The sequence below is a fragment of the Thamnophis elegans genome, chromosome 16, assembly GCF_009769535.1.
Source record: "Thamnophis elegans isolate rThaEle1 chromosome 16, rThaEle1.pri, whole genome shotgun sequence".
Taxonomy (NCBI): domain Eukaryota; kingdom Metazoa; phylum Chordata; class Lepidosauria; order Squamata; family Colubridae; genus Thamnophis; species Thamnophis elegans.
In genome coordinates, this window is record NC_045556.1 from 30,804,503 (window position 1) to 30,826,510 (window position 22,008).

Here is a 22,008-nt window from a genome sequence, read left to right on the forward strand (position 1 = left end):
CCCATCTCCTACGGAGAACAGGTGGGGTCCATTCAGTTTAGAAACAACCCTGGAAGTTTTCCCAAAGGAATGGCTTGAGAACACAAATGCTGAGAGGCTAAAACCAGAGCTTTAAAGAGTGTGAATAGATATGAGAGAATATTTTTCTCCTATGTTCTTCCTCCATCTTCTTTCCTTTTTGTCTGTTCTGTTTATTTCTTTCTGTCCATAGGCTCATTTCTATATCAATCTTCTGTGTTTTGGCAATTAAGTCTATTGTCCAAATCATGTCTATGTCAGGCCTGCATTTATATTCCTTTTAGAATTTTGGCCTGCCACACTTTCTCTTATTTCATTATGCTATTTCATTAGTATAGTCGATGGGAGGGGGGAATAGACAGGAGTAGGATTGTGGAATGTATTGCTGTCATTCTTTACTAGAAGCCAAGGTCATCCTTTGTCTCCGCACTTTTACACCTGACCGGAAGCAGCTGGGTGAAGATGACAGCGTGGAAGAAGAAGATTGGATCATGTGATAGATTGTGGGTGTGGGGACAAGATTATGAACTTTTAACTGGGTGGAATTCTGATGTCATTTCCAGTATTGGGATTAACACAGATGTGCCTAAGATGTCTGCTTTATTAAATTGGAACTTTAAGGATAGTTTTGCCTTGATCTCTGATTTAATTCTAAATGATACTTGGAACGCTGACAGTCTATTCTTTACCACAACATGTGTCTATTTCAGTAAAATGTTTAATATTGTTTTTCTCTCAAGTGTCTCCTTCTCCATACATCTTGTAGGCTTAATTCATCCATCGTTGTAAAGAATGTTTTAGGCAGTGTGAATAGATATGAGAGAACATTTTTCCCAGCTAAAATACATAACCAATGTTAGGAAGAGCAAAGATGGAATTGACTCTCTGTTGTTCTTCACAGGGACCTCCTGGCCAAATGGGGATTGAAGGAGAGATGGGATTAAAAGGCTATCAGGTAACCATGGTTTGAAACTGTGGTGGCTATCTTTTAGCCATCATGCAGTGGTCTGTGTAGGACATATCTTGCTGCCTTTTGGTAACCAGGAGTTGGGTTGCCAAAGTAGACTTCCGCGGAAGATATTCTGAACTAGGCTTCTCCAGCCGCATGAAGCCGAGTCCTCATCCCAATAAACCCCTTTTATTTAATTGACGGGGAATTCCTCTCCAGCAAAGTCTTTCCTCTCCCACAGCCTTTCAAGATAGCTCACAATTACCGACCTTTATCAATCTTGGAGAGTGGCCAGGTCGATATCTTTCAGATGCAGAATGCAGGAATGAACTAATTGTCTCCTGCAAGCTCCACTCCCCTTTCGCTCCTCTTTTAGTTCCTCTGGGAGGGGCCATTCACCGTCTCACCTGTGATTTTACTCCCAAGTCGACCCTTGTTCCTTAGCTGTTCCCCTCTCCTGGCAGCTCTGTGCATGCACACACACGGAACAGGATCCAGCTTTTCCTCTGCCTGAGTGATGTCTGACTCTGAAGGCAGCTAATAACTGTCAGACGGCCCTGGACCCATCTCTGCCTCCAACACAGAACACTTTTCAGAGCCTTCCCCAAATTCCGTGTTCCTCCCCAATCTCCTCGCTGTCCAAATCTGCTGCCAGCACCACTTGCCGCTAGCGAGCCCCAACAGAAGATGGAATTTCATTGTCATTCCCTTTCTTCTCCTTTGCAGGGACACACAGGTTCACCAGGCCCCATTGGATTTCCTGGACCTAAAGGGGAAAAGGTAAATGGTCAGAATGGATGTTGAACGGGCAACTTCAAAAGAAAGAAATAATATGGTCCCGCTTCATTGCAAAGACCTTTTGATAAAAGCCCTTTCTTACTCTACTTTCTGAGCTCTATCCTTGTATCATCCAACCATTGCTATGGGGAAAGATCAGGAGTGAAGGAGGTAGGCTGGTATTACATAATGTAGAATAATAGGGCTGGAAAGGACCTTGGAGGTCTTCCAGTCTAACCGCTTGCTCAAGCAGGAGAACCTATACCATTCCATGCAAATGCCTATCCAGTCTTTTCTTGAAAACCTCCAGTGTTGGAACATTCACAACTTCTGAAGGCAAGTCATTCCACTGGTTTATTGTCCTTACTGTCAGAAAATTTCTCCTTGGTTCTAGCTTGCTTCTCTCCTTGATTATCCGTTGCTTCTTGTTCAGTCTTCACGAGCTTTGGAGAACAGTTGACCCCCACTTCTTTGTGGCAACCGATCATCATCATCATCATCCTCCTCCTCCTCCTCCTCCTCCTCCTCCTCCTCCTCCTCCTCCTCCTCCTCCTCCTCCTCCTCCATAAATTCATGGGTTCCACTAATCAATTGTTCAATTTTCAGTGAAAGGAATGTTCTCCTCGGTTCTAGGTTGGATCTCTCTTTATCCTAAATTATAACATAATATCTCTATAACCTTCATGGCTGGACCATCCTCTCAATCACGAAAAAGCCAAGGGAAAATCATCAAAGCCATTAAAAAGCGAAAGTTAGAATATTTCAGACATGGTATGCGATACCCGGAAAAATACGGCATCCTTCACTTAATCCTCCAGGGAAAGGTTGAAGGCAAATGAGGTCCAGGCAGAAGGAGAACAACATCATGGCTTCAAAATCTAAGGGACTGGTTTGGACAAAACACAGCAGCTCTTTTTTCGTGTGGCTGTTCATAAAAAATAGGATCGCCAGCATTATCGCCAACGTCCGATGACAGATATGGCAGAAGAAGGAGAAGGAGGAAGAAAAGAAGAAGAAAGAGGAGGAGGAGGAGGAGGAGGTGGTGGCAGAGGTAGAGACCCTTTTTCTGGTCTGGGAAGCTAAGCAGGGTCAGACCTGGTCATTTTTGGATGGGAGAGCTGTCAACAGATGTGTATTTGTAGTACCAACCATCCTTGAAGAGAATGTCCTACACACCCTTTTGGAAAAGAACCAAGGAGCAACTTCATGAAGACACCAATAAGGAACTCGATGAGTTGAAATGTCAAGGGATTAAAAACTTTAGTGTCCTCGAAAGTTGGTCTGTTCTTGGCCGGCTGATTCTCCCCATCGCTGGCACGTTGGTGGTGTATCCTAGTTGATGATTCTTCTTGGATCAGTCTATTTGAAGCTCTGTCAGTAGTCCTTGCCAAGCAAAGAATAGAATAGAATTCTTTATTGGCCAAGTGTGATTGGATACACAAGGAATTTGTCTTTGGTGCATAAGCTCTTAGTGCACATTTAAAAAAATACATTCCTCAAGAATCACAAGATACCACACTTAGTGATAGTCATAGGTTATAATAAGCTATCAAATGGTACTAGGAAACAAATAAAAACAATATAAATTGAAATATACAAGCAACGTGGTTATAGTCATAAGTAGGGAGAGATAGTTACTAGGAGGGATGAGAATAATAATAATAATACAGTCTTAGTAAATTGTTTGACTGTGTTGTGGGAATTAGTTGTTAAGTAGAGTGATGGCATTAGGGGGAAAAAACTGTCCTTGTGTCTAGTTGTCTTGGTGTGCAGTGCCCTATAGCGTCGCTTTGAGGGTAGGAGTTGAAACAATTTATGTCCAGGATGCGAGGGGTGTGTAGATGTTTTCACAGCCCTCTTTTTTACTCGTGCAGCGTGCAGGTCCTCAATGGAAGGCAGGTTGATAGCAATGTTTTTTTCTGCATTTCCATTTATCTGTTTGTCTTGTTTGGTTGCAGAGCCAAACCAGACAGTTAAAAAAAAAAGTTAGAAAGGGAAATCCAGCTGGAAAATCTCATTTCTGTCTCTTCCAAATTGCAAAGCAATTTTTTCCCACCCAGAGACGGCGGATGTTAGGAAGGGATCTGTCCTCACTCTCTCCTTTTCCATTCATACTTACTGCAGGTTCCTGATCAGGAGTTTTTTTCTTTTTCCCCATTAACTTTTCAAAAATAATAATAATTTATTCTTTCAGCCAGCAGGGAACTGATACGGAATCTCTGCTGAGATTGTTTCAAACTTCAATCCATCCATCTACACATAGCTCGCTCCCCTCCCCCTTCTCTCTCAATTTCAAACCCGGTGTACATATTTGCATTGCGCAGTTTGGGATGTTGGGTTTCAACTGTACGACCAAATGGAGCAAAAGTATTTTATTTACTGTGAGATGAGAGAACTTCACCCTTTTTTAACAAATACCGTCTTTCCCCAAAAATAAGACAGGGTCTTATTTTCTTTTGACCCCTGAAATAAGCGTTTGGCCTTATTTTCAAGGAGGTCTTATTATTTTTGAGGTGCAGGAGGCAGCGAGCATGGTCACCTCATGGCTGCTGCTGTGTTGCAATATTTTGGGAGAGGGCTTATTTGGTGGGAGGGCTTATTTTAGCACATGCGCTCAAAAGCCCGATTGGGCTTATTATCCAGGGAGGTCTTATTTTTTGAGGAAACAGTGTAGGCATTGAGACTCCTGGGAGGAGGAGGGAAAAATGGCTTGCCTTTCATTCCTCATCCCAAATCTTCCATTTTTGCTCTGTCTTATTCTGGATACTGCAACCAGTTTTGGCCACCACACTATAAAAATGGTATTGAGACACTAGAAAGAGTGCAGAGAAGAGCAACCAGGATGATTAGGGGACTGGAGGTTAAAACATACGATGAATGGTTGCAGGAACTGGGCATGGCTAGTCTAGGGAAGAGAAGGACCAGGGGAGACATGATAGCAGCCTTCCAATATTTGAGGGGCTGCCCCAGAGAGGAGGGGGTCAAGCTATTTTCCAAAGCACCAGAAGGCCAGAGAAGGAATAATAAACTGACCAAGGAGAGATTCAACTTGGAAATAAGGACAGCGAGATCAACCCATGGAACAGAAGTTGCCTTCAGAAGTTGTAGTAGCTTCATCCCTGGAGGCTTTCAAGAAGAGACTGGACTGCCATCTGTCAGAAATGCTGTAAGGTCTCCTGCTTGGGCGGGAGGTTGGACTAGATGACCTACAAGGTCCCTTCCAACTCTATTATTATTATTATTGTCCTTCCTGGCTCTTTCAGGGATACACTTAAGCCATTCCAAATCCACCGGAAGCCTCATTTTGAGAAGATTGATGATGTAGGAAGAAACCACAAGAAGAAGAATTAAACGGTCCAGGCACGAGAGCAAGGAGCAGAATAACATTTTTAAACAATTGCGCGGTGTGGTTTTAGAAACCCTGCCTGCTTCTCCGTTGTTATCCGTCTCAATAGCAAGGCAGGAATGTCATCGTTTCCAGAACTGGCTGGTCTTGACCGAATTTCCTCGCAAAGGAAGTGTGCAGGATTCTAACTTTATTACTTTTCCTAAAAAACACCTTCAGCACATTTTTCCCTCTCTTGCCAACCTGCAATTTTACGAGAAATCCCGTCAGCTGGAGTTTACGAGTTTGCCAACAGCTGCTTCATCGAGTTTTTCAGTTGGATGGGGGTTTCTTCCTCCCCCTCCCCCCAATATATTTTGGAACATGGCTTTATGGTTTAAATTCTTTTTGGATCCAAACCAGAGGTGTCTTTTTACTCCAGCTGGCCTTGCGGATTGAGCTGTAGGAGTGACAACAAGGTTCCTTGTTTGCAGATTTTAAGAGGCGCCATTGTTTGCGAGATTTTCATTGCGGTGGCTCAGTGGCTAAGACGCTGAGCTTGTCGATCCGAAAGGTCGGCAGTTCGGCGGTTCGAATCCCTAACGCCACGTAACGGAGGGAGCTCCCGTGACTTGTCCCAGCTTCTGTCAACCTAGCAGTTTGAAAGCAGGTAAAAAATGCAAGTAGAAAAATAGGAGCCACCTTTGGTGGGAAGGGAACAGCGTTCCGTGCGCCTTTGGCGTTGAGTCATGCCGGCCACATGACCACGGAGACGTCTTCGGACAGCGCTGGCTCTTCGGCTTTGAAACGGAGATGAGCAGCGCCCCCTAGAATTGGGAACGACTAGCACATGTGTGCGAGGGAAACCTTTACCTTACTTTATCATCCGAGCGAGCTCTGCTCCCATTCCGAATGCAGGTAGTCCTCAACTTACGAATGCAAGTTGGCACTGGGATTTCCATTGTTAACCGAGGTGGTTGCTCAGTGAGTCACACGCAATTTTATGACCTGAGATGGTCACATATGGGGATCACATGATCCCTGCAAGCTTCGTAAATGCAGACCAGTTTCCAAGCATTTTAATCACGTGACCCCAAGGCTGTTTCAATGTTGATAAGCCAGAGGACTTTGCTGTTGTAACTTTGGTCACTAGCTTGAAGTGGTGGTCACTAGCTACCTGTGGAGCACTCTATGCAGTTATTGGCTGTAGTAGTGTTCTGACTGAGGCGTCCCAAGCAAACTCCTGGTTCCCGACAGATTAATTTCCTGTGAATTCTGCTCCTTCACATCCAGCAAAGTCTTTCGAGGGAGGATTTGCAGTCACAGACCTTCTCTGGCTTGGAGAGCTGCCAGGACGATATCTGCAGAACTTTGGCAAGGAGTCTCCGAGAGTCACAAACCAATGAAGCGAACTAATGGCCTCCTGCAAACTCCCCTTTCGCTCCTCTTTTATTTCCTCTGGGAGGGGCCATTCATCGTCCACCTGTGGCCTTCCTCCCAAGTCGACCCCTGTTCTTTAGCTGCTCCCTTCATCTGGCAGCTCTGCGCATATACACACTGGGAACTGGTTCTAGCTGTTCTTCTGCCTCACTGATGTCCGACTCCGAAGGCAGTTGATAACTGTCAGACGGTTCTGGCCCCCTCTCTGCCTCCGACACAGAGCCCTCATCAGAGCCTTCCCCAGACTCCAGGACTGGCCCAGGTTCCTCCCCAACCTCCTCACTGTCCGAATCTGCTGCCAGCTCCACTGGCCAGCCACAACAGTAGGAGGGGAAGCATTTACCGTAATAAGATAACCTCTGTTGTCGCTGTATTGGTAATTGAATCATTGTAGAAAAAACATCAGGTCCCGTTCTCTTTCCTGCATTTAAGAAGTTGAACAGAACAGAATAACAAGCGTTGGAAGGGACCTTGGAGGTCTTCTAGTCCAACCCCCTACTCAAGCAGGAGAGTTATCCAATCAAGATCAGGTCTTGCAGTCTTTTGGCTGAGGAAATCTTGGTGCCAAATTTAATAAGTGTCCTAGAATTGCTCTTCGAGCTCTCCGTTTCTGCTTCAGTGCTCAGCACTGCGCACCCAGGGCCTCTGGTGTATCTCTGTTGTTATCAACATGCACTCTGAAGAGCTGAATGGACAGCCTTTTGCTTGGCATATTATGCTTCATATTTTGGTTGCAATCTGCCTGCTAAAGCTATTCATAAAGCTTAAATTCTCCTCCCCTATGGTGTGTTCATTGTCTTCGGATGCTTAGAAAAACCAGTTGTCTGCCCTTGGCCACTGCCTATCGCTTGGCAAAAGAGAGGGAAGCAGGGAGCCTGTGAGCACTCACTCAAAGTTAGATTTAGAGCCATGGTGGCACAGTGGTTAGAATGCAGTAGTGCGGGCTAACTCTGCCCACTGCCTGCATTTCAAGGTTGACTCAGCCTTCAGTCCTTCTGAGGTGGGTTAGAGAGGGCTTAGAGAGCGCTGCGAAGCACTGTGAAGCGGTATACAAGTCTATTGCTGTAGGCTGTAGCTAATTGGATGTTGCATTAGGAGCTGTGGTGGACACAGTGTTTAGAATGCAGCATTTCAGGCTGACTCTGCCCACTGCCAGCAGTTCAATCCTGACTGGCTCAAGGTTGACTCAGCCTTCCGTCTTTCCGAGGTGGGTCAAATGAGGACCCAGATAGTTAGGACCCAGATAGACAAGAGGCTGACTCTGTAAACTGCTTAGAGAGGGCTGTGAAGCACGGTATATGTCTAAGTGCTGTTGCTATTGGTTTGTCTGTTTGTCTGTGTCTGTCCATCCATCCATCCATCCATCCATCCATCCTATCCTATCCTATCCATCCATCCATCCATCCATCCATCCATCCATCCATCCATCCATCCATCCAATCTATCTTATCCTGTCTGTCTGAGGGCTGTGAAACACTGTGAAGCGATATATAAGTCTCGGTGCTATTGCTATTGCTACTAGTCTTTACTGCCATGTCGAACTAGCCATCTTTGCCCTGTGAACCACGTATTTTGTGTTTTCTTTTTCAGGGAGAACAAGGTGATGACGGGAAGAAGGAAGGACCCCCTGGGCCACCTGGAGAAAGAGTAAGCTCCCTGTTGTATCCAGGACTATTGCTCAATCAAGGTCTTTTGGCTTCCCCAAAAAGCTCGAAGCAGATTCCTGGTCCCGGCAAAACCTCTTTTATTAAACGAGTGTGAATTCCTCCCATTCACATTCAGCAAAGGCCTGGGAAACCATCTTTCAAAGGAATATTTATGACCACCGACCTTATCTAGCTTGGAAAGCTGCCATGTAAATATTTTCCAAACGAGGTGCTGTGCAAGGAAAGGCTGGGCACAGAGTCTCTGAGATTCATGGACAGATCTTCAGACTCCTGAAACGAATGAACGAATGAATGAACAAATAGTTTCCTGCAAAAGTCCACTCCCCTTTCGCTCCTCTTTTATTTCCTATGGGAGGGGCCATTCACCCTCCATCTGTGGCTTTACTTTCAAGTTGACCCTGATTTCTTGACTCTGCTTTTCTTCTGGCAGCTCTGTGCATGTACACACTGGAACAGGCTCCAGCTGTTCCTCTGCCTCACTGCTGTCCAGCTCTGTAGGCAGCTGGAAACTGCCAGATGGCCTTGCTCCCCTCTCTGCCTCTGACACAGAGCCCTCCTCTGACCCTTCCCCAGCCTCCTCCACAGCCTTCTCATTGTCCGACTCTGCTGCCAGCTCTGCTGGCCACTGGCCGGCCACAACACTCTCACCTTGGGAAGAAGAGAAGGGATGGAGCCCACTGGACCTCTCTTGAGAGACACTTCACTAACTGGAGGCCATCCTCCAAAAGGCTCTGCTTCTGTAGATAGCTATATCCTCGCCATGACTTAAAACATGTTGTAGGGATTTAGAACACCAGGGTGTATCCTCACATGGGCTTTGTATTTTTCTCACCCTCTCTTTTTTTTAGGGTCCCGTCGGCAACAGGGGAGATCGCGGGGAGTCTGGAGACCCTGGTTATCCTGTGAGTCCTTCTCCAAATACCTGGTTAGGAAATTAACCATCTTGGGAACAGTACTTTCTTCTCTCCGCAATCTTCTCTCCTTCACATCCCAAGCAGTCCCTACTTGTTCCGACAAGATGCCAGTTCCGTGGGGTTCTTCAGCATCCACCGTCTCCGTTCAAACATGATCGCTGGGGGAGGATGGGAATTTTAATCCAACATTCTGGTTTGGGGGAAGGATAATTTGGATACAACTCAGCAGCAGAAAGGTGGCAGAAGGGCAGAGGAAGGAGCCACTGTTGCTTTTGAGTCAGCCATCAAATGAAATGAAGACCTTGGACCTTTCTTTGAGAAGGGAAGCACACAGGGGTAGGATTCAGCCGGTTTGCACTGGTTCAGGCAAACCTAATGTTAATTTTGCATCCAGTTCACTGAACCAGTTGTTGCAAGGACTGGCTGACCCCTCTCCTCCCAGGAGTTTCCACATGGCCTGTTTTGGATGCGAGGTACGTGCAGGGCCCATGCGGAGGCTCTGGGAGGGTGAAAAACGGGCCTCCGGGAAGTCCATAAATGGCCCTGTTTTTGGCCCCCGGAACGCCTCCCCAGCCTGGGGGAGGCCATTTTTGCCTTCCTGGAGGCTCAGGGAAAGCCTTCGGAGCCTGGAAAGAGCACCCCCCCTCCGCCACGGTGCAGGAGGCTGAGTAGGCCATGCCCATCATGGCCACGGCCACCCAGCAACCAGGCAGAGGACTGGTTGCTAACATTTTTCACTCCCACCACCGGAAGCACAATTGTGAAGATTCGGCTCTCTGTGAAGTTTCCAAAAGTTGCCCCAATTAATTTACGAGCCTCAAGACAAAGTTCAAAAGAAATCCAGTCATTTGTTAGGAGCAACATTTTGGCATGTTCTTCTGCGGAGCCGAATCTGACTTCTGGTTAATGGTGTCTGAACTTTGCCCCTGTGTCTCCCCTCCCCTCAGTCTGTGTCATAAATCATATCCACCAACGAGGTGCTGCAGCAGGCTGTGAACTTTCGAGCCTCACACGCCTGCTGTAGAAATCTGAGATCCGGACTCTGATTGATGCATGGAATTCTCCCTCCCTTTTCCATGTCCACTTGATCATAGTCATGGAAACGCTTTACAAGTTGACATCAGTTAGATCAGTGCTTCTCACCATTGGCCACTCTATGATAGGTGGACTTCAACTCCTAGATTTCCTCCGCCAGCATGCTGGCTGGGGAATTCTGGGAATTGAAGCCCAGAAGGAACACTTTAGTTGAATGAGGCAGAATTCCACTTCATCCATGATGGCTTCCTTCTACGACATCTCGTCACGTTTGCAAGTTTTCTCCTTCCAATCCTTTACACAGATGCTAATCTAAATTACAAAAAGAAGTTTAAAAAATCAAAAGAAGACAAGTCATCCTGCTTTGGTCCTTGAAGACATATTTCTCCAGGGTAGATCTGTAAAAAAGGTGATGCAATCTCCCTGCAAAATGCCACGAAGTGCTTTTTGTATGTGGTCTTCTGAATGTACCTTTTTTCATCCGGAGGGACAAGGATGCTAACATCCCTTCCCCCTGTTGCAACAGGAGGGGAGAGGAAAAATCCGAATGCTGAATTTTTTTTCCAGCAGGGATGTATGTGAGAAGGAGATCCTGTAGTCTTTGAGCGATGGGGAGAAAATAACAAGGCGAGGAGGAGAACTTTTCCTTCTGGACCAAAAATGGTTGAATGAATTATTGACTTGAATTCTCTCTCTCTCTCTCTCTGGTTTTCCTCCAGGGCCGAGAAGGAATTGACGGCGAACGAGGAAATTCCGGGCAGCAAGGTTTGCCTGTAAGAAAGCCACTGTGGTTGTTGCATTTCCTCCTGTCTTCTTCTGAAGAGTCTCTTCCAGTGGAGGTCACAACGCCATCCAAGGAGGGACTTCCGAATCCACATTTCTTCTCGCCTTGGGCTGATGTTCTCAGTTCCTTTCCTGGGGACCAGGGATGCAATTCTAAAAGCTGTCGTGTTGCTCTGGAGGTCTACTTAGGATGTTCAGCGGGACCAAGTGATTGTCCCATCTCCACCACGGCGGGGAAAAGCAACATCTGCCCTTCTTCCTCTAAGTCAGGGGTGTCCAACCTTGGCCACTTTGTGGACTTGGATTCTCAGAATTGTCCTGTCCAGCATGGAATTCTGGGAATTGAAATTCACAAGACTTGAAGTTGACAAGGTTGGACCTCCCTGTTCCAAGTGATTCCTTCTGTCCTTCTTTGCTCAGTCTTGGTGTTCTATGAAAGGAGATCTTTCCAAGGATTTTAGTTTTGGTTCTTTCCTTTTATTTTTCCAGGGACATCCAGGACCCCCAGGAATCCCAGGCCTGAAAGGATCCAAAGGGACTCCGGTATGTTTTGGAAAGCGGACATGGCTTGATGGCTTTCTCATAACAGGTCAGGTTGAGTTGGAGAGATGTGTTTTGGTGCGCCAGTGGCTTGCGGAGCTGGCAGCAGAGTGGGACAGTGAGGAGGTTGGGGAGGAATAAGGGCCAGACCTGGGGTCTGGCGAAGGATTGGACGAGGGCTCTGCATCGGGGAGAGAGAGAGGGGAACAGGGCCATCTTGGAGTTATGTGCTGCCTCCGGAGCCTCATCAGTGAGGCAGAGGAACAGGGGGAGCCTGTTCCCAGTGTGTGCATGTGCCAGAAGGCAAGAACTGTTAAGACAAAAGGGGCGACTCGGGAGTAAGGCTTGGAGATGATTGGCCCCTCCCATAGGACATAAAGGCGGAGCAAAGGCATAGGAGCCTTTGCAGGAAGCAACTTTGTTCGTTCTGGTCGGTTTAAACTCTGAAACTCCGTTTTGACTCTGTGCTCCGTGTGGCCTTGCAAAGCTAATTGGCAATTAGTCTTTGGCAGCGTTTCAAGGGAGATAAAGGTGGGTCCTTATCAGCCTTATCCCGAAAGACTTTGGCAGACTTCTGTTGGACTCTTTACAAACTATTTGTGAGTCATGACTGGCTTGAAATAAAAAGAGGTTTTTTGGGGGGGACTAAGCATGTGCTTTTTATTGTAACAGGAAACCTAGGTCCGAAGAAGATGGTTATCTTGAATGTTTGCTGCATGGCTTGATTGAAGGCCACAGAACATCTGTAGAAGAAAACAGCCATTTCTGCATGCAGAGATGGTGCTTTCCTTTTACAGATGTTAAGTTGGCACACCCAGTTGCTTCACTTGATAGGCTACTTGTCTATGTGAGGAGATGTTTTGATTACCTATTTGTTTTTACTATGGAGGGACGTCAAATCTTACGGGCTCTGAATGAGTGATTGAAAAGCTAGCTGGGTTTTCTGGTTATGAAAGATCTGAAATCAATATTTACTTGGACTACAGTAAGGCATTTGATAAAGTAGGCCATAACCTTCTCCTAGATAAAACAGAAAAATGTGGGTTAGACAGCATCACCACCAGATGGATTCATGGCTGGCTGACCAACCTCACTCAACGGTTAGTCCTCAATGGAACAGCATCTACATGGAGGGGAGTATGCAGTGGTGAACCTCAAGGCTCTGTTTTAGACCCAGTACTCATCAACATCTTCATCAATGATTTGGACGGGGGGATAAATGGGGAACTCTCCAAATTTGCAGATGACACCAAGCTGGCAGGAATATCCAACACTCCAGAAGATAGGCTTAACATACAGAGGGATCTTGACAAACTTGAACATTGGGCACTATCTAACAAAATGAAATTCAATGGTGAAAAGAGTAACGTTCTACATTTAGGCAAGAAAAACCAAATGCAAAAGTACTGTATAGGTGCTCAATAGTAATAACTGGGAGAGGGATCTTGGAGTCCTAGTGGACAACCATTTAAATAGGAGCCAGCCATGTGCAGCAGCTGCCAAAAAAGCCAACACAGTTCTAGGCTGCATCAACAGAGGGAGAGAATCAAGATCACGTGAATGGTTGATACCACTTTATAAGGCCTTGGTAAGGCCACACTTGGAATATGTCATCCAGTTTTGGTCACCACGATGTAGAAAAGATGTGGAGACTCTAGAAAGAGCTGAGGTGGCGCAGTGGTTAGAGTGCAGCACTGCAGGCTACTTCAGTTGACTGCAGTTCTGCAGTTCGGCTGTTCAAATCTCACCGGCTCAAGGTTGACTCAGCCTTCCATCCTTCCGAGATGGGTAAAATGAGGATCCAGATTGTTGGGGGCAATATGCTGACTCTGTAAACCGCTTAGAGAGGGCTGAAAGCCCTATGAAGCGGTATATAAGTCTAACTGCTAACTGCTAAGAGTGCAGAGAAGAGCAACAAAGAGGATGAGGGGACTGGAGGCTAAAACATCTGAAGAACAGTTGCAGGAACTGGGTATGTCTAGTTTAATGAAAAGAAGGCTAGAGGAGACATGATAGCAGTGTTCTGATAACTCAGGGGTTGCCACAAAGAAGAGGGAATCAAGCTATTCTCCAAAGCATCTGAGGGTAGGGCAAAAAGCAATGGGTGGAAACCAATTAAGGACAGAAGCAACTTAGAACTAAGGCAAAATTTCCTGACAGTTAGAACAATTAATCAGTGGGACAACTTGCCTCCAGAAGTTGTGAATGTTCCAACACTGGAAGATTTTAAGAAGAGATTGGATAACTATTTATCTGAAGTGACGTAGGGTTTCCTGCCTAAGCAGGGGGTTGGACTAGAAGACCTCCAAGGTCCCTTCCAACTCTGTTATTCTATTCTATTCTAAATCAGATAAAGGGGGACACCAATTGGCTCCGGGCAAGTCCATTTTGAAGAACCTCAATAAATGAGGGACTATCTGGTCGATAAAGCAATTGGAGATTCCAAGGAAAGACAGACAGTAAGAAACAAGGAGGAATTCTAGTTTCATTTAGCGAGATCTTTCTCAATTTGCTTGTTCCGCATGTCTAGGAAAAGCGGAATATTCTGCAATTATCCCTCCCCTCCCCAATATTTTATCATACATTGAAGACAAGAGTACCCCAAAACTCACCACCAACAAATGTGGAGATGGGACAGGACTAATTATACACTGGAAAAGCTGAGAAACTCACATCAGCTCTGCCTAATGGGGAGATGTGCATGTTTAAAAGAGCCTCTATGGTGCCGTGGTGAGAGTGCAGTACTGCAGGCTACTTCTGCAATTTGACAGTTCAAATCTCACCAGGCTCAAGGTTGACTCAGCCTTCCATCCTTCCGAGGTGGGTAAAATGAGGATCCAAAATTGTTGGGGGCAAGAGGCTGACTTTGTAAACCACTTAGCGCATGCTGTAAAGCACTGTAAAATGGTATATAAGTCTATTGCTATTGCTATCTCCATGCCGTTCCTTTTTTATTTTTCCCTTCCGAGGGTCAACAAGGAAAACGGGGGCTACGGGGTGCAAGTGGCAGCCGAGGATTGTCAGTAAGTAAAGTTTGCTTTTACTCACCTGGGATGACAGGCAGCCAGGATACACAGACCATCTCCTGCTTATCCTCAGCTTTCTCTTGTTGAGCTCCAGATTCATCATTCTCATCACCAGATTGTATTAAACTCTCCAATCATCAGTGTTGCCTTTCTCTACCCTGTCCCACTCTCTCCGAAATTCTTCCGAAAATGGACATCTCAAATTAGACACCTTTCTTGTGTGGTGTAGACCAGTTGTTATGGCCCGCCAGCGGCCAGAGGAGCTGGTGGCAGACTCAGACAGTGAAGAGGTTGGGGAGGAACATGGGCCAGTCCTGGAGTCTGGGGAAGGCTCGGATGAGGGCTCTGTGTCGGAGGCAGAGATGGGACTGGGGCCGCCCAACAGTTTTCAGCTGCCTTCGGAGTCGGACCTGATAAGGTCTGTGATTGTCAATTCACCCTTGAAGGACTGTTTGCCGGGAGACTTTGCTGGATGTGCATGATGAAATTCACATTAGCTTCATAAAAAAGGGGTTTTTGTCCGGACAAGGAGTCTGCTTCGTGATTTGGTGAAGCCTAGGTCAGAACACCAGTAGAGACTAAAGTGGAGCTCCTATCTTCAGAAGCTATATTGTGGATACAGCTTTAAGTTGTGTTGACCTTGTTTCACAGTGCCCATCCCTATCCAATGAGTAACCGAGAGCTGTTCTTCTAGGGTTCTCTTGGCCTGCCAGGCCCCCGAGGGGTCGTTGGGCGAGAGGGACAAGAGGGCCCTTCTGGAGTTGACGGGATTCCTGGAAAAGAGGGCAACCACGGGCAAAAAGTAAGTGCAAGATTTTGGAAGGTGGCTCCTAGACTTATGGATGGCACTGATACAACAACATCCATTATGATTGATCACTATAACGATTTGTTGATAGGAATCAGACTTGTTATGATGAATAAGAACCTACATGGATTGTCCCAAAGGTGCTTTTTCAAGAGGCAACTGGACTTTCTGGTTTTTCTTTTGAAGACATTTCGCTTCTCATCCAAGAAGCTTCTTCTCCTCCTCCTCCTCCTTCCTCCTCCTCCTCCTCCTTCCTCCTCCTCCTCCTCCTCCTCCTCTTTTTCTTCTTCTTCTTCTCTTCCTCTATTTCTTCTTCTTCTACTACTACTTCTCCTCCTTCTGCCTCCTCTTCTTCTCTTCCTTCTCCTTTTTCTTCTCCTCCTCCATCTCTTCCATTTCTTCTCCTCCTCCTCTTCGCCTCCTCCTTCTCCATTTCTTATTCTACTACTTCTCCTCCTCCTCCTCCTTCTCTGCCTTCTTCTTCTTTTCCTTCTCCTTTTTCTCCTCCTCCATTTCTCCTCCTCCTCCTTCTCTGCCTCCTCTTCTTCTCTTCCTTTTCCTTTTTCTCCTCCTCCATTTCTTCTCTTCTTCTCCTTCTCCTTCTCCTCCTTCTCTGACTCCTCTTCTTCTCTTGCTTCTCCTTTTTCTCCTCCATTTCTTCCCATCCTCCTCCTCTTCTTCTCCTTCCCCTTCTCCGCCTCCTTCTCTGCCTCCTCTTCTTCTTCTCTTCCTTCTCCTTTTCCTCCTCCATTTCTTCTCCTCCTCTGCCTCCTCCTCTTCTTCTCTTCCTTCTCCTTTTCCTCCTCCTTCTCCTCCATTTCTTCTTCTTCTTCTTCTCCTCCTCTGAAGAAGAAGCTTCTTGGAAGAGAAGCAAAACATCTTCAAAGAAAAAGCAGAAAGTCCAGCTGCCTCTTGAAAAAACCACGGCCTTGGATGACTGAGAACCTCCATAGACATTAACCCAGGCTGATGTTCTTTCTCCCCTCTTCTCCCAAATTAGGGTGAACAAGGTGAGGATGGGGAAGAAGGCATCCCGGGAATGCCGGGGAAAAGAGGGAACGTTGGAGTCCCTGGCTTACCTGGAGCACAAGGTCCCACCGGATTCAAGGTTGGTGCCCCCTTGTTCTTTGTCAGCATAGAAATTACACCCCGGCTTTTCTGCATCTAATTTCTTGGGACCTTCATTAACATGTCAGGTATGGTGTGGGGTCCAATTGTTTCTTAAATCTTCCTCAAATACCTAGTTATTCCATATCCAGATGTTGGGAGGTTTAGCAGTTTAAAAACATGGATGGTGGTGGTGATGATATGTTAGGTAGGGATTGAGGTCATTTTGATGCCACTGCCTTGCATTCAGATTTTAAGTTCTCTCTTTGAGAAAGGGGCTCAGGGGCTAAGGCGCTGAGCTTGTTGATCAGAAAAGTCGGCAGTTTGCCAGTTCGAATCCCCAGCTCTGCGTAATGGAGGGAGCTCCTGTGACTTGTCTCAGCTTCTGCCAACCGCAGCAGTTAAAGCACGTTAAAAAATGCAAGTAGAAAAATAGGAACCACCTTTGGTGGGAAGGGAACAGCGTTCCATGCGCCTTCGGCGTTGAGTCATGTCGGCCACATGACCACGGAGACGTCTTTGGCTCTTTGGCTTTGAAACGGAGATGAGCACCGCCCCTTAGAGCCGGGAATGACTAGCACACAAGTGCAGGGGAGCCTTTACCTTCCTCTTACCTTACCTTAACTCCTTACCTTAGAGCAGTAGTTCCCAAACTTGGCAACTTTAAGACTTGTGGACTTCAACTCCCAGAATTCTCCATGTTTGAGATACTGCTATGACCTGTGGGGTGAAGACCTTAAATCAACCAGCAGTTTGAGCTGTCAATGTGCCATCACTGCAAGCCTTAAAAGCCCACGCAGAGTCCTCCTTACCACTAAATATATCAACTGGAAAGCCAAACCCAATATTGGAGAAGATCTTCAGCACTGATGGCCCTCAAGAGCTTCAAAGAAAGGGTCAACCTTTTGTGCAAATGCTCCAGAGTGAATATCCACAAAGCTGGTAGTTTAAAGGCCCAGGATCTACAAGCAGACCTTGTCCTGTCTGCTTTGCTTCGGTTCTTCTCTTACTTACATTTGGTGAGAAAGAACTTGCAAAAAAAAAGATATACCCAAGTTGGTTGTAGAACAGTTTGGGGACTGGTTGAATGGGGATCTAATTCTCCCTCACTTAACCAGGGATGTGTCAATTGAGACCATCATTGCCCCCTAACGACCTGAGTTGAGAACGACAGGCGGGTTTAAAGTAATATAAATCTTGCCAGTTTTACTAAGGAAGATGCTCTTTCCTGAACTTACCTGGAGCAACTCACATTGCAGCCCTGGTTAAAAGGGCCCAGCAGAGATGATACAACCTGAGACTTTTCAGGAAACAGCAACTGGATGGAAAACTGCTGGTGACCTTCTACCGCTGCACCAGAGAGAGTATTTTAACTTACTGCACATGTGTGTGGTTGGCCAATTGCACAGGGGCAGATAGGATGCGCTCCAGAGGGTCAACATCATTGCCCAGAGGATCATGGGTTGCCCTCTCCCCTCTTTGGAAGAGCTTTAGAGTTCCCACTGCCTTAAGAAAGTTCATAACATCCTTAAAGATCCATCTCATCCTGGGCACCCTTTTTTTTTAACTATTACCATCTGGCAGCCGGTACCGGACAATAAAAACCAGAACAAATCGGCTGAAAAACAGCTTAGAGCAGTAACTATTTTGAACTCTTCTGTATAGGGCAATATTAATGCAGTATCAGGGGTTTTCAATTTAATTCCATCAAATGTGAAGGATGTCCGTTGGTGTTTTTATTTTTATAGTTTTTCTTATGTACGATGTACACCGAAGACGGCATTTAATTTCGTTGTCCGAGGTGCAATGACAATAAAGTACTACTACTACGATTTTCCCAGGTTAAGTTTAGAATCAATGTTATTTTGGGGAGGCAGGTGGAGGACGTGGCATTTTTGAATCTTCCGCCGCTTTCTTTGGCGCATCGGTCTCAAATTCAGGATGTAACAAAGCGTTCCCAAGGATGTTGAAAAATAGACTTTGAATAATTGTACTACTAAATATGTATAAAGTATGAATAACAGTGGAACTTAAGGGGCGATTAGGGAAATAAATATAAATATATATTAATCTAAACATGTGTATTAATAGTAGAATTATATGGATTGAAGAACTGGAAAGAACATGAATAGAAATCCTTTCAATGTATAAATGATTGTGATTGATATTAAAACTGTATAAGGGGATATTGAAAAATGGAACAATGAAGGATGGAACATTGATTTAACTATGGAAATATGAACAACAAAATAGGTGGAAAACACATCTTTGAATATTATAATGATATGAGAGGGGTAAAAAAAGTTAAAATAGGGATAGAAAATAGGGGGGGGAAATAATAGTTATATATTAACGTTAAAATATACAAAAGGACAGAAAGGGAGAGTGATAATAAAAGACATGTATAAATAATATGAAAAAATGGAAATGAAATATAAGATTTAGGAATAATAAGACTATGTTTATCTGTACATTGAAATATATGTTACCCAGTTACAGTGGTGGGATTCAGTCAGTTCGCACCTATTCAGGAGAACCGGTTGGTAACTTTCTAAGTAGTTCAGAGAACCGATTGTTGGAAGAAATCTTTTGTTTTTTCCCACTTTACAGGGCTAATCCTGTAAGGAAGGCAGAAGGGAAACATTCTAGTGTTGTTTCTAGCCTAATCTTGATTGCCCTGCTTACAGAAACTGCCTCTCTGGTTAACCCTTAACCCTTATTACATTGTAACAGCTAAGGCGAAGCGTCCATCGGCCTGAGTGACCTTGAGTTGGCCACGCCCACCCAGTCACATGACCACTGAGCCCCACCTACCCAGATGGTCATTAGGGCAGAGAACCAGTTGTTAAATTATTTGAATCCCACCACTGCCCAGTTACCACACCATTCATACGTTGATATGTATAAAGAATATAAAAAATAAAAAAAATGATTGGAAAAAAAAGGGATGTAGATGCTGGCGATGCAGCAAAGTCTTTGTTCTCGGATTTTTGGAGATCCGGGTTCAAACGAAGGGCGAAGAACTTCAGTCTTCAGTGGCTGGAGGACTTCTGGAAATCTGTACGTTGATGGAATATTTGGTGGCTTTTGTCTTTTAGGGAGAAAGGGGTGTGCCTGGAGAGACTGGTCCATTGGGGAAAAGAGGTTCTCAGGGTGGAATGGGACTCCCTGGGACCTCCGGTGATCCAGGACCCAAAGGACAGCCGGTGAGTAGATGCGTGCGATATCTGCGGACGTTTGTTGGTTGAGATCGCTCTTCAGGCCAAGAAAAACGAGTTCTTCTGCTGCTGGTTGATTGATGGGGCAGGTAGAGAGAATAGAGCTGCCAAACATCCGATCTTCTGCATTCAATTTCCTGAAGTTACGTGGGCTGTCCACGCCAGGTTCTTCTTCATCTCCTCTCTTATTCCTGGGGATCAGCCTCTGCCAAATATGCTGAGATTAAGACATCAAGTACAGCAAAACCCACCGAAGCTGGGAGAGACGAGCAGACTTCTTCCCAAGCCAAGCTATGATAGTGGAGGAGAGGGTGGTTTTGTTTTGAGAGCTAAAAAAAATCCATCTGGTTTTTTGGGGGGAGGGGGGCGCATTTTTCTTTCCCAATTTCTACAAAAGGGGAAATTCAGACTGTTCATTTTTTTGGCATCATTCTGTTCTTCTTGTTGTTTCTCCTCCTGCTCCTTGAAAAATCTTATCTAGGGAGACTTCGGCGAATTGGGATTACCAGGGATTGCTGGGCTCTTTGGGCCAAAGGTGAGTTGCTACCTTCCCTAATAAGGTCATGCCGAGTTCTTGATTCAGAGACAGGCCATGTTTTGTGCCGGGGGTCCACATCCGGGGTGAAATCCAGCAGGTTCTGACAGGTTCTAGGGAACCGGTAGCGGAAATTTTGAGTAGTTTGTGCAGTGTCCTTCCCTTAGAATGGGGAGGGAATGGAGATTTTGCAGTATCCTTCCCCTGGGGTGGGATGGGAATGGGAATTTTGCAGTATCCCTCCCCTGAAGTGGCATGGGAATGGAGATTTTGCAATATCCTTCCCATGGAGTGGGGAGGGAATGGAGATTTTGCAGTGTCCTTCCCCTGGAGTGGGGAGGGAATGGAGATTTTGCAGTATCCTTCTCCTTGAGTAGGGAGGGAATCGGTATTTTGCAGTATCCTTCCCCAGGTGTGGGGAGGGAATGGGGATTTTGCAGTATGCTTCCCCTGGAGTGGGATGGGAATGGAGATTTTGCAGTATGCTTCCCCTGGAGTGGGATGGGAATGGAGATTTTGCAGTATGCTTCCCCTGGAGTGGGATGGGAATGGAGATTTTGCAGTATGCTTCCCCTGGAGTGGGGAGGGAATGGAGATTTTGCACTGTCCTTCCCCTACCAGGCCCACCAAGCCACGCCCACAAAACCGGTAGTTAAAAAAATTGAATTTCGCCACTGGTTTACATAGAAAGGTTGAACATGAGGGCTGAGCCTGCTCTCAAAATGGCAGCTGCAGATGGTTGATCTCTACGCACGTTGGGTGGGACCACTCATGAATGACCTGCTCTAGAGGAGGACTTAAGTTTCTTTGCTGCCACCTACTCTGAGTACAGCTTCAATTTCTGTTTGGGGGGCAGGGCCCATTTCAGAAGGAAGGGAAAGAGAGACTAATAACAGTGGAGGTGTTTGCAACTTAGATGTAAGGTGCCATTCTACTTCGGGATATTTTAAAATATTATTTAAAGTCATCGTCTTCATTTAACAACCTCATAATCCCTTTTCGGGGTGGAGTCGGGTCAATTCAATGGAGCTAACAGAGTGTTTATTGGCCGGATGCCTTTCCTGTTTTGTTCGGCAGATAGATCTTCTCATTATGCCCAGGGCGAGAAATATCTGCCTCTACCCAGGATCGAACTCACAGCCTCCTGATTGTGAGGCGAGAGCTCCGCCTCTAGGCCACCGCGCCACTCCTTTTAAAATATTGTTTGAAATGGTTATACTTTTCAAAATAGGGAAGCGATAGCTGAAGGAGATGATGTCCAAGGGGTGGATGGTGTGCTGCCCCAGCAGTATATAGCTAGTGTAGGAATTAAAAAACTGTCTTCTTTAAGAAACTACCTCATGGGAAATGCAGGCAGAGACTGCCTTATGGGAAAAGTAGTTCCATGACATGTGATCACATCTCTGTTTATGATTGGCCACCGGGGCATCTTGCCCACATGCAAAGTTTATAGCGGGGTAGTTCAATTGCTTTTGTGAACTGGAATAGTAGCATTCTACATCTCCACTCAGCATGGGGATAAAATCATCATCTTTTTACACTACGTGATGGGATAGATCATGGAAGTCAGAAGAATCTTAACACTGAACTGTAAGTTTTGCTATTAAGGATGCCTGATAATAAACGTGGTCTGAAAGAGATTCCTAAACGTGGAGTTAACTGGCTGCCCGAGCAGAACCTCATTGCCCGGGGTAGAACAGATGGGACTCTCACCTGGTTATTTTTACCCAATGTTTCTTTCTCTCAATAGGGGCCACCTGGAGATCTTGGCTCGAAGGGCATCCAGGGCCCTAAAGGTCCCCAAGGACTCTGGGTGAGTTGAAGACTTCACCCCTTTTGCCTTGACCTTCTAGCTCTCTGAAGCTG

General features: G+C 45.8%; 1 protein-coding gene across 1 annotated transcript in view; it reads left to right on the plus strand.

Annotated features, from left to right (window-relative positions):
* COL27A1 (collagen type XXVII alpha 1 chain) overlaps nt 1–22,008 on the plus strand; it is a 196,993-nt gene that overhangs the window by 157,807 nt on the left and 17,178 nt on the right. Inside the window, exons 45-56 of the mRNA XM_032233211.1 lie at nt 920–973; nt 1,694–1,747; nt 8,100–8,156; nt 9,025–9,078; nt 10,845–10,898; nt 11,398–11,451; nt 14,418–14,471; nt 15,169–15,276; nt 16,283–16,390; nt 19,488–19,595; nt 20,089–20,142; nt 21,893–21,955. Coding sequence (XP_032089102.1) covers nt 920–973; nt 1,694–1,747; nt 8,100–8,156; nt 9,025–9,078; nt 10,845–10,898; nt 11,398–11,451; nt 14,418–14,471; nt 15,169–15,276; nt 16,283–16,390; nt 19,488–19,595; nt 20,089–20,142; nt 21,893–21,955 — 822 coding nt within the window. The remainder of the gene's footprint in view (nt 1–919; nt 974–1,693; nt 1,748–8,099; nt 8,157–9,024; nt 9,079–10,844; nt 10,899–11,397; nt 11,452–14,417; nt 14,472–15,168; nt 15,277–16,282; nt 16,391–19,487; nt 19,596–20,088; nt 20,143–21,892; nt 21,956–22,008) is intronic.